Source organism: Hemiscyllium ocellatum, chromosome 10 (assembly GCF_020745735.1).
Source record: "Hemiscyllium ocellatum isolate sHemOce1 chromosome 10, sHemOce1.pat.X.cur, whole genome shotgun sequence".
NCBI classification, from domain to species: Eukaryota; Metazoa; Chordata; class Chondrichthyes; order Orectolobiformes; family Hemiscylliidae; genus Hemiscyllium; species Hemiscyllium ocellatum.
Window position 1 is genome coordinate 95,362,395 of NC_083410.1, and position 12,510 is coordinate 95,374,904.

The following is a 12,510-nucleotide window of genomic DNA, read 5'->3' on the forward strand; positions in this document are numbered from 1 at the left end:
GGAGGGTCTAGTGGGTGAGGCTGTGATATATTCCACGTCGAGTTTGAACCTAGCCTATTGTGATCGGATTGGTCTTCTGCATAGGACATCTCACGACTAGTTGTCACTTATTCTCTCCCGCATTCTCTGCCTGCCAAAGATACCAGAGTGTAGCCCGATTCGATTCCCCCGCTCCCCGCGATTTTTCTGTCTCTATCTCGTTAAAGCTAGCACTGGGAGTGAGCAGTACATCCACCGCAGTGCAGGGGGATGTGTGGCAATGTGCATTCCGTTTGCCTCGCTTCTAGATCCTGCTAGGAGTGGGGGAAGAGAGTGAAGGGAGCACGGGTCGATTTCAGTTCTGAATGCACTGCACTGAATCAGGTTTAAACCTGGAGCGCCCAGCAGCAGTTTCACACGGCAAGATTTCGTTCGCACTTTTGCAACAGTAAGCCGCTGGAGAATGCCAGGTGCAGTAACAGCTACAGGTATGGTTGTCGAAAAAGGTGACTGTTTTTAATCTTGAAAATTGGTGCCTTTTTAACATTTCTCTGACTTTTGTGGGGCGATTTTCTCTCTGGCATTGTTCTGGGAAGGGTGTGGCTAGGTCAGTGTGCTGTGGATGTTTGACTGTTCCTGGCTGCTCCTTGGGATACAATTACTTACAGTAATTTGACTATTCCAAGATTTTAATGAAATTGGAACCCAAAAGGTGAAATGCAGCCACCTCTCCCCAGGATTATTGAATTTGGAGAAATCAGTGCTGGGATATTGGGAATGCCATGTGTGAAACGCACTGGTGAAGTCTGGAAAAGCAAGTATTTTTGATCACATTCCTGCTTTAAAAGATCAGTTTAATGTTTTAAATTCTACATATGCACCTGCCAGATCATTATGCCTCCTGGATTGTGCTCCAGTCCGTACGAATACATTAATCGCCTGACGCTTGTTGTGTTATACACAACGTGTAGACGAAAACAAATCATAGGGGCATTGATTTTTTTTCCATTACTTAACTATTGGAGATAGGAAGAGAATGGAGCAGAACGATCTTCAGTCTGGCGGTGTAGCTGCAGAGGTGGTCATGTTGGTTGTGATGGTGGGAAGTTTCCTTGAGCTCTTTGCCTTCTCCCCCCACCCCCCCACCCCCCACTCTATTTTCTCTCTCTCTCTCTCTCTCTCTCTCTTTCTTCTCCCACCCGTCATCCCTTGAATTTGAAACTGAAAGTTGTACCATTTTGACTTGAGTGGTGTATCATGACATGCCACACTGTACCTCGGCTCAAAGCCCAGTAATGCTGGTGAGCTACCTAAGTTCAGAGCAAAGTAACCAGCAGTCAAGGGGGATACTGAACACCATTGAAGTCGGAAAATACATCAGGTGTGACCCACTTCTTAAATGATTAAAGAGGCAGGGGTTTGTGGAGCTTTCATCTTGAAGCTCTGAGCCACTGATACAATGAGCTTGGAGCAGAGAGAGTGCCTGAAACGTGTAAGTGTCTGTCATTGCAAGAGAATGCAGCCTTGGATGGTGTGTGGAATCTGCAGCTGTCACAGTGGGTTGGAGACTGTTGAATGAGCAGTAAAGCTTCTTCAAATAGTGAATAATTGCAGCTGCCTAGACTTTGTTTAATGTCCAATCAATACCTCACTGCAAAATATATCAATTACATAATTGAAAATGTTTTTTTAAAAATAAACAATCTGCAGAGAGCTGATGGATTCTGACTTTCTTTTTGCCTTAACACTGCTCACATCCTGAGGTTGAAGGTTACAGTTCAATCTGGATCGCTTCAGATTAAATGAATGCAGTCATTGGTTTGTTTAGGGGAGAAAGTGAGGTCTGCAGATGCTGGAGATCAGAGCTGAAAATGTGTTGCTGGAAAAGCACAGCAGGTCAGGCAGCATCCAAGAACAGGAAATTCGACGTTTCGGGCATGAGCCCTTCATCATTGGTTTGTTTAAACAAGATATTGGGGTGTTATCTAGGAGGCAATATTGTGCATAATATGGAGGTGATGGCATAATGGTAATGGCAGTGGATTGGTCATCCAGAACACTGAACCAATTCAGAGAATTAGTCCAAATCCCACCAATGGGATTTGAGTAGATGGTGAAATTTTGAGTTCAATTAAAATCTGTTAATTTAAAACAAGCTAGTCTCATGGTGATCACATGACTTTGTTAATGTGTTTCAGTGTTTGGAATGGGATTTTAACCCATAACCCTTTTTGACTTTTGAACACGACCCATTGACTTGAGTTGGACACTATAATTGGATTCTTTCTTCCGTTTTTTGGTAATTTTACCTTTGTTTGTGGCAGACTACTGTATACATGTAGGTTTCTGAAAATCTTATCTGACAACAGTAACTTCAAAAGTTGATTATCTATGTAAGTCACTGAGTAATGTCTTGAGGCAAGCTGTAATACAAATGTTTATTCTTGTATGCATGCTGGACAGACCCGGTCCCTTGGAGTCTGTCCATGACTTGTGCTGGGAAGGGCAACTTATTTTGTTTTAAAAAGATGTCTCCAATGAGACACATAGATGCAACTGTCTACAGGAAAGGTGCTTAGGAATGCTCAAATCCCACCACCTTGGTTTTACTGCCAAAACGCCACATCAAGGTCATTGGCAATTTAAACATTCACATCTGTTTTTTTGCCTTTTTCTGTATTTCTCTTCTGTGTTTTGTGCTCTGAGATAATCTGGATTGCCCATTTTGATTGTCTGTTCTGTGAAAGCTGAGGTAATGTCTAATATCTCTGCCAACCTCCCTCTCTTGCTCCATTAGATTTGAGTGCTTCATCCAAAGTGTCCCTAACCCCAGCCTTCATTAATCTTTTCTCATCAAAATAACCTTTTTAAGATGGGATTTTCTTATTTGTGAAATGTTTGTCTTCTGTTCAAATACCTCCCATTTCTAAATAATGGTACTGGTTTCGAAATTTCCCCACCATTTAATCAGCTCTGTCCATTTGCTGAGTTGTTTTTATGAGCTAGTATAAATCGGGGAGGCTGGCTGTTTATTTAGTTAGGATTTATCTCGTTAAGGCCGGTGATTTATGATTAAATTAGGTTTCATTTGTTATGAAGGGGTCTTTTGGGAATGAAATCTTCAGTTTTTGTTCTACAATTCCTGATCTTGGTTCAAAGCTCTCTCTTGACTTCTGTTTCCCTGTGTAGATCATTGCTGAACTATGATCCAATGAAAACGGCACTTTAAAGATGAACAGCAATCGAGACATCTTGTACTAACAATTGAAAAGCAATTGTGTGATGACCTGATTCCCTGGCCAAACATTGAGGCGAAAGTTCCATTAATCTCCTCTTGTGAATGTTGTGACAATTTATTCTCTCTCTACCATGATTCTTTTCTTTCCTTTCCTTTCCTCCTTGCCCCTTGTTCTAATTGTGTCTTCAGTGACCCAGTCCTCAAGCTCTGGGATTCCCATCTCACCTTTTTTTTTTCTTTTTCCTTCTTAATATACTCTTTTTAAAACCAAGCTTTTGATCTGCTGATCATCTGACATGATATCCCTTGTAGGGAAATTTGTGTATATGTAAGAAATTTTGTATATTTCTATTGCAAGTTCATGGGTTATTAAACCCATGTTTGCCATGCATGGCTGTTAAGTTGAGATGGCTAACATAATAAAGATGTCCTGTATCACCATCCACCTGATGTCCATTTCACATTCTGAATTCATTCTTTGCATGTTGTCCTAGTTTCCATTGTTAATTTTCTCTGAAGAGGTAGGGGACAAGAGTAGAGGAGAGATGAGCTTTTCTTGGTCGTGTTTTGTTAAAACAGAATGATTTGAAGGATAGTTAAGATTTGCATGTCTTGGTGACAGACCTCTTAGGACTTGCAAGTCCCCTTGCTGAGAGGATGTCTGTGAGCCAATTGCATTTTTAAATAAATTGACAATCCAACAATTTCATGGTGATGTACTGATCCAGACTTTTTATTTCCAGACTTTTCTTGGCTGGTGATGTATGCTGATGCTTACTAATGCAGTACTACAGCATTTACTCTTGCGCCTAAGATACCAGCTGTGGTAGGCTGGTCCACTTAATTGAATTTGTTAGTACTGGGGCTAGGGGACAGTGAATTGTCAGACGTGCAGATTGCTGCCCCTAGAGTTCAATGCTAAACACTAATCATTTTAATACTGATTTATCCTCTGAAGAATAACCCTTTTAATTCTAACCAATGTTCCCCTCTATTCCCACTTTTATCTCTCTTCGTAAATATTGTTTTTTCTCTAAATGATCACTTTTGATACCTCCTTTCCAAGTTGATAGCCTGTGGATTTCCAGTCTTCTCATTTTCAACGCTCTAAACGTTAGCCATCAACCCCCTCTCTGCCTTTAATGGTTAAATGTCACTTATCACTGAGTGGCTAAAAGTAGATGCAATTTGAATAGAGCAAGATAAAGTTTAATGAGTACCACCTTTTGACATATTTGCTTGTACTCTTTTTTTTTTCCCCAACCCCCAAGTTGCTTTGACTGATTGTTGGTATGCATTGGCTGGACATGTTGGTCATTGAGTTCAATCCTAGATGCCTGCTGTGCAGTCGATACTGTGCTGACCTAGTGACTGGCTACACCACCTCTTCCCGCAATTAGTTTACTGCTATCAGCTAAAGGCATCGTTCACCACTGCTTAACTTGGCAGGGATTGGGTGGGGAGGGGGGGTCTTATGGTGTAGTGGTGATGTCCTAACTCTGGATTAGGAGGCCTGCGTTTCAAGTCACACCTGCACCAGAAGTGCCATAATGCATCTGAATGGGTTGATTTCAAAATATCTAAAAGCGCAGCACCTTCCAATGTCCTAGCTTTTGATGGGTCATTGTATTTGATGACAAATCCCCTGTTTCACAGATTTATGCTCTAGAGTCTATGCCAGTCTCCTAGAATGTGTCACATCTCCAAAAGCATAGGGTGAATTGGAAAAATGATAGCTTGCTTTTGAGTCTTTTCATGCATCTTTGTTTAGGCCAAGAGGGTTGAATCTTATATGATATTAGAGTTAGAATTGAATTCGGTTTTAATTGTCATGTACTCCTCAAGTTCAGGAATGCAGTGGAAAATGTACAGAGTCTCCATTTCTGGTGCCACCATAGGTACAGAGGTACTTAGGTAGAAAAAAAGAAATAAAGTTAAAAGTTCATCATTACTCCAAAAATAGCCCCATCAAATCTGCTAAAAGGCATGATTTTTTGCAAGCCCCTTTTTCTGCAGTCTGTTTGGATTTCATTTTTTGATTTACATTATCCAGCTGCTTATTTTTTTTTTGTTTCTCCAATGCATTTTTTTTCCAACAATAAATAAACTGCAGCTCAGTCCGTCTCTGCTACAAACCTGCCTTACATTGGCCCTGTTAATTTATGGCATTACTTTGGTGCAATTCATCTGAAATTGTTGAAACCAACATACAGCAGATTGAGCAATATCAAGAACATGCCTGATGTAGGGAAGAGAGATTATCATAACTGGAAGCAGTTAAGGTTTTGAAGGTATGGAACAGCGTGGTTTCATGAGGGTTACGTTTTTCCCCTGTCTGTGGAATCTAGAACAGAACCTGAAGAGGAGGAATTTCTTTGCTCACAGAATTGTGCACCTGAGGCTTTCCCTCACTGAGTGTTGTGGATATGCCTTATTGAATATGGTTAAGGCCAACAGAATTGTAGTGTCCCATGGAATTGAAGGATCTGGCCAGTGGGTTGGAAAGTGGGAATAAACCATAGTGAGTGATTTGGAGATGCTGGTGTTGGACTGGGGTGTACAAAGTTTTTAAAAATCGCAATACCAGGTTATAGTCCAATGGTTTAATTGGAAGCACTAGCTTCAAGGAGCAGTGCTGCTCCTTCATTAGATGGTTGTGGAGTACACAATTGTAAGACAGGAATTTATAGCAAAAGTTTACAGTGTGATGTAACTGAAATTATATATTGAAAAATACCTTGATTGTTTGTTAAGAGTCTCATCTGTTAGGATGACCATGTCAGTTTCACTTCTTCTTTCTTAGCACATTATCTGGGCTGACACAAATTGTTAACGTTAACCTGAGAATGTACATTTTAAAAAAGTTTTGCGATTTACATATGAAAGAAGTGAAACTAACATGGTCATTCTAACAGATTCTTAACTAACAATCAAGGTATTTTTCAATGTATAATTTCAGTTACATCACACAACTTTTTTGCTATAAATTCTGTGTCTTACGGTTGTGTCCTCCACAACCACCTGATGAAGGAGCGGCGCTCCGAAAGTTAGTGCTTCCAATTAAACCTGTTGGACTATAACCTGGGGTTGTGATTTTTTAACATAGTGAATGATGAGGGGGTTTCCGTTTCTATTGGGCGCACAGTGACCCAGCAGTTAGCACTGCTGCCTTACAGCACCAGGGAGTCTGGTTCGATTCCAGCCTTGGGTGACTGTCTGTGGGGGTTTGCACGTTTTCTGTGTCTGCGTGGGTTTCTTCTGACAGTACAAAGATGCGCAGGTCAGATGAATTGGCCATTCTAAATTGCCCGTAGTGTTTAGACACATTAGTCAAGAGTGAAATAGGTCTGGGTGGGCTACTCTTCAGACTTGGGCCAAATGGCCTGTTGCCACACTGTAGGGAGTCTAATCTATTTAAGATAGTCCACTTGCCCATTGCCTAAAAACTAACAAAAGTAAATGTCTTTTCAAAAACAGTTGTGCTGTTTTCAATTATTGCAAGTTCATAATGGGGGACAGCCGATAGGTTTTATTAATCTGGCTCATTTCATTCTTGCTGTGTACAGTATTGAGTCCAATAGAATTTGCATTTGCTCCTGTCAAGTCCCATTTAATCCACAGCTGCTTTAATTGTTCAATGCTGCCATCTGCTGTTACAAAGTGCTGACAGCATGAGGGCAAGCGGTCTCCCAAATGATGATAACCTTTGCGCAGCACCTCCCTGGAGAAAAGGAGTGGGTACTCCATTCCAGAGTTTGTTGTAATTCACAAAACCTGTAGATAAGGGCGGTTCAGGATTGCTTTTTAAAAAATTTATTTCAACATTAATCATCCAAAGTAGATATCTTTTTTTTAAAAAAGAAAGTTTGTCCTTGTTTTCTGTCTTGTGTATATCATGCTGAGATAGTCCGAGAGGTGTACCCTTTGGTCTGTTCTCCCCATCCCTGCCTGCCCAATATCATAAATAAATCTAATCCCTTTTGGCCCATATCCCCCCTCAAACCCTTCCTATTCATATACCCATTCAGATGCCTTTTTAAGTGTTGCAATTGTACCAGCTCCTCCACTTTCTCTGGCAGCTCTTTTTCCATACATGTACCACCCTCTGAGAACAATGTTGCCCCTTAGGTCTCTTTTATATCTTTTTCCCCTCTCCCCTTAAATCTTCTAGTTTTCAACTTCCACACCCTGGGGAAAAAGCCTATTTTCCCTATCCATGACCCTCTTGATTTTATAAACCTCTATAAGGTCACCCTCCGCCTCCGACACTCCAGGGAAAATAGCTCCAGCCTATTCAGCCTCTCCCTATATCTTAAATCCTCCAACCCTGGCAACATTCTTGTAAAAGTTTAAGTTGCACAACCCCTTCCTACAGCAAGGAGACCAGAACTGCACACGATATTCCAGTAGTGGTCTAACCAATGTCCTGTACAACATGACCTCCCAACTCCTATACTCAGTGCACTGACCAATAAAGGCAAGCATACCAAACCCCACCTTCACAATCCTATCTACCTGTGACTCCACTTTCAAGGAACTATGAGCCTGTTTTCCAACTTCTTTGTTTGCAACACTCCCAGGACTTGTATCATTGTGTCTGAGGCCTGCCCTGATTTGACCTTTCCAAAATGCAATACCTCACATTTATCTAAATTAACTCCACCTGCCACTTCTCGGCCCATTGTCTGTAATTAAATCATAAAGCTTTACATAAATGGTTGGGAGTACAGGACTGCAACATTGCTAAATGTTGACTAGAAGTTGAAACTGTTCATATTGCCCTCATCAGAACGAAGACAGACTTGAAAGACAATTTTATGCAGCAGAAGAGGATGTTAATTGGTTGGGCCATGATTGGCAGGGATATAGAGCTGGTGTGGTTATCAATCTTCATTCTCTGATCAAGCTGGTTGATTCTGGTTGAGACAGTATATTCCTGTTAGTGAAAGGAAAGCCTGGTTGGTATAGGGAATGCTGGGTGACTAAAGAAATTGAGGGTTTGGTTAAGGAAAAGAAGGAAGCATACGTCAGGTGTGGACAGGATAGACCGAGTGAATCCTTTGAGTGTAAAAGCAATAGAAGTATACTTGAGAGAGAAATCATGAGGGCAAAAAGGGGATATGAGAGAGCTCTGATAAATAGAGTTAAGGAGAATCCAAAGGGTTTTTACGAATCCATTAAGGACAAAAGGGTAACTATGGAGAGAACAGGGCCCTTAAGGATCAGCAAGGCAGCCTTTGGAGCAGCAGGAGCTGGGTGAGATATTAAATGAACATTTTGCATCGGTGTTTACTGTGGAAAAGATCATGGAAGATATTGAATGTAGAGAAATAGACGGTGACATCTTGAAAACTGTCCATATTACAGAGGAGGAAGTGCTGGATGTCTTGAAACGCATAAAAGTGGATAAATCTCCAGGACCTGATCAGGTGTACCCTAGAATTCTGTGGAAGCTAGGGAAGTGATTGCTGGGCCTCTTAATGAGATATTTGTCTCATATATAGTCACAGTTGAGGTGCTGGAAGACTGGAGGTTGGCTAATGTGGTGTCACTATTTAAGAAAGTTGATAAGGACAAGCCAGGGAACTCTAGACCAGTGAGCCTGACTATGGAGGAGGGAATAATGAGGGACAGGATGTACATTTATTTGGGAAGGCAGAGACTGATTAGGGATAGTCAACATGGCTTTGCGTGGGACATGTCTCATGAACTTGAATTCTTTGAGGAAGTAACAAAGAGGATTGAGTGCAGAACGGTAGACTTGATCCAAATGGACTTCAGTAAGACGTTTGAGAAGGTTCTCTATGGGAGACTGGTTAGCAAGATAAGAATTCATGAAATACAGGAAGAACTCGCCATTTGGAAAAAGAACTGGCTCAAAGGTGGAATTGGGAGAGGGTGGTGGTGGAGGGTTTCAGACTGGAGGCATGTGACCAGTGGAGTGCCACAAGGATTGGTGCTAGATCCACTACTTTTCATCATTTATAGAGGTATGGTTAGTAAGTTTGCAGATGACACCAAAATTGTAGGTGTAGTGGACAGTGAAGTTACCTTGGATTACAACAGGATCTTGATCAAGTGGGCCAGTGAACTGAGAAATGACAAATGGAGTTTAATTTAGATAAATGTGAGGTGCTGCATTTTGGAAAAGCAAATCTTAGCAGGACTTGTACGTTTAATGGTAAGGTTCTAGGAAGTGTTGCTGAACAAGGAGACCTTGGAGTGCAGGTTCATAGCTCCTTGAAAGTGGAATCACAGGTAGATAGGATAGTGAAGAAAGCGTTTGGTATGTTTTCCTTTATTGGTCAGAATATTGAGTGTAGGAGTTGGGAGGTCATGTTGCGGCTGTACAGGACATTGGTCAGGCCACTGTTGGAATATTGCGTGCAATTCTGGTCTCCTTCCTATCAGAAGGATGTTGTGAAACTTGAAAGGGTTCAGAAAAGATTTATAAGGATGTTGCCAGGGTCGAGGATTTGAGCTATAGGGAGAGGTTGAATAGGCTGGGGCTGTTTTCCCTGGAGCGTCTGAGGCTGAGGAGTGACTTTATAGAGTTTTATAAAATCATGAAGGGCATGGAATAGGGTAAATAGACAAGGTTTTTACTCTCGATTGGGGATTCCAGAACTAGAGGGCATAGGTTTAGGGTGAGGGGGGAAATATATAAAAGGGACCTAAGGTGCAATATTTTCACGCAGGTGATATGTGTATGGAATGAGCTGCCAGAGGACGTGATGGAGGCTAATACAATTGCAACGTTTAAAAGGCATCTGGGTGGTATATGAATATGTGAAGGGTTTGGAAGGAAATGGGCCAGGTGCTGGTAGGTGGGAGTGAAGTGGATTGGGTTGGGATATCTGGTCAGCATCAACGAGTTGGACCGAAAGGTCTGTTTCCATGCTGTGGAGGAGGGAATAATGAGGGACTGGATGTACATTTATTTGGAAAGGCAACTCTGTGGTCAGGGAGTTGCCATGGGGATGCAGCATAGTTTTGGTTATTTCTGACCCTTTTGGAACAAGATGCGATATGTACAAAAGTCTCTAGATCTGATGACTGCAAGTTGAAAAATGTTGAGTTCTAGTCTCCTTTTCAGCAATGTTGGAGATTTGTAGCAGAGGATAGGAGATGGCCCTTGGAATAGGGAGAATGTGGGATTGCTTCCAAGTTTTGAGCTTGTGGAAGATATTATAACATTCCACGTTAGTGGTGGATGGATAAAGAGGTGTGGGAATTGGATATTTACTGTTTAAACTATTCTTCTGCATGAAGGGTAAGCCAACACAGATCAACTTGCAGGGTTCTTGATTTGTGTAATGTATTTGTGTTGGATTTTTTTGCACGACTGTGTCCCTCTTCAGTCACCATATTGTCTGTGTGGCACTCCTAGGCTGCTATTTGCCCCTCTGTGCTGGAGCTGCAAGTCTTTAATTTTTCACCTCAGTCTGTGAATTGGGTTAAGTGGCCATTCTGATACTGAATTGGTCTCATTTACTATCAAATACCATTTGAGGTGTGCCTGTCGGCTAAACCTAGTTCCTTCACTGGGAGCCCTGAAGTGAAATGAAGCCGGTTCCTGTGGATACATGTTAGTCCCCTGTGCAATATGGCTGACATTCTTGAATTGCAAGAGGCTTTAAGTGTTTGGTTTTAGAATGTGGCTACTCAGCCAACGGGTTATGGGGGACAAATGCCATATTACAAATAAGAGGAATGGGGTGTGAGTGTCTGAGCTTCCTAAATTAGTGACCTGATAATATGCCAATGAAATCCTAACGTGTCTTAACTACAAATGCATAACATTAGATTGAGATGGAGCTGGCAATGTAGCGGAGATAGGAATAGGTATGTTCGAAGTGTTGATGTGGGTTCTAAGCTTCATCTCTGGCAGTATTGGTGTTTATCTTCACATCACATGGTTGTCATGTAAAGGCATGGAGTTGGAGTTAATTTTGGTGTTCCCATGATTGAGTTGAAAATTTCAATTTTGGTTCACCCAGTAATGAATATCAGGAAAACGGTGATTTTTGTGGACACATTGTGACAGGTAGTGGCAAATCACAAAACTTCCTCTCCGTTTTGGATGTGAAATGAAAGACCAAGGATTAGTCGTTGGGGAGCTCAAGGTAAGTGGGTGGGAAGAGGAAGGTATTGTAACCTGAAAGCCACTTGCAACTAGAGAAGTAAGAATGGAACCAGGGGACAGCAATCCCACCCACTGGAGTGATGGTGAAACAGCAATGGAGGCTGCAGACAGGTCCATGAGGGTGAGATTGATGTAGTCATGTGGGATGCCATTTGAGATTTTTGGCAGGGCTGGAAAGCTGTGTGGAAGCATGGATTTCTAGGAGAGATTGGCAGGAATTTGAGTTACAGCATGTCCCAAGACTTTGGCCGAGAAGAACAGGTTGGAGTTGGGACGGTGTTTTCAAGGATAGAAGAGGCATGGGTGTCTGGAGTCGGCTGATGAATTATGATAAATCAGGACTTGAAGAGAGTGAACTGTCACCACATCCACTTATGTGACGATCAGGAGAGGAAGATGGGAGGTTAATAGTCTTAATGGCAATAGGATTTCAAACATCAGGAGCTGGGTCCCTTGGGCTAGAGGAGACTTGCAGAGGAGATCAGAAAGAGAAACTGAAGAAGGATGTAAACTATATGGGTCAGACAACCTTTTGAGGCAGTGTGGCCTGATGCATAAGGGTAAGAGAGAGAGAAGTAACAAGAGACAGGAGATCGGTTAGTCTAAATCTTGTTGACACAGTCCGTGAGCTCCTCATGCTTGCTGCTTTAAATTTCCCTTTCGAGCCTTGCTGAGTGAAATCTGTGCTCTACGCATCCAATAGAGAGAATGACTATAACTTCCACTGACAGTTCCTTTGTGTTGTGTGCTGCCTTTGTCAAGGGGCTCTGTGATGCTTTAATGCAAAACATTCCTTAGTGTGTAGGGTCTTCTCAGCTGGAAGCCTCCAGGTGTGGTCTGAGCCAACTATCTACCCTCCCTTTTGAAGGGGCTTTAGTTAACTTAACCTTGAGGGGGCTGAGGTAGGGGTGTTGTGTCATATGCAGTTTGTTTCTGAAGTGTTTTGTTTGAATTTCTCTGCAGTTATGTAAATGAGCATGTGGAACATTTCTCCTAGAACATTACACAGTCAGCATCGTCTGCTTTATTGTCCAGTTTAAATTCTGGAGTAATACTTAGTCATCCAGCAAGGAAACAGACCCTTCAGCCTGACTAGTCCACACCGACCAGATATTCTAAATTAATCTGGTAAGTTTTGCCAGCATTT

At 41.9% G+C, this 12,510-nt stretch overlaps 1 protein-coding gene across 2 annotated transcripts in view; it reads left to right on the top strand.

Moving 5' to 3' along the window:
* The window catches only part of LOC132819862 (A-kinase anchor protein 12-like), a 91,150-nt gene that overhangs the window by 56,985 nt on the left and 21,655 nt on the right, over positions 1 to 12,510 (top strand). Inside the window, exon 1 of one of the 2 annotated variants that reach the window (XM_060831767.1) lies at positions 93 to 467. The exons of the other annotated variant lie outside the window; for it this stretch is intronic. Within the exon in view, the coding sequence (XP_060687750.1) occupies positions 443 to 467 (25 nt within the window). The 5' untranslated portion in view covers positions 93 to 442. Of the gene's footprint in view, positions 1 to 92; positions 468 to 12,510 lie in introns of those variants that run through there. 2 annotated transcript variants of the gene reach the window in all.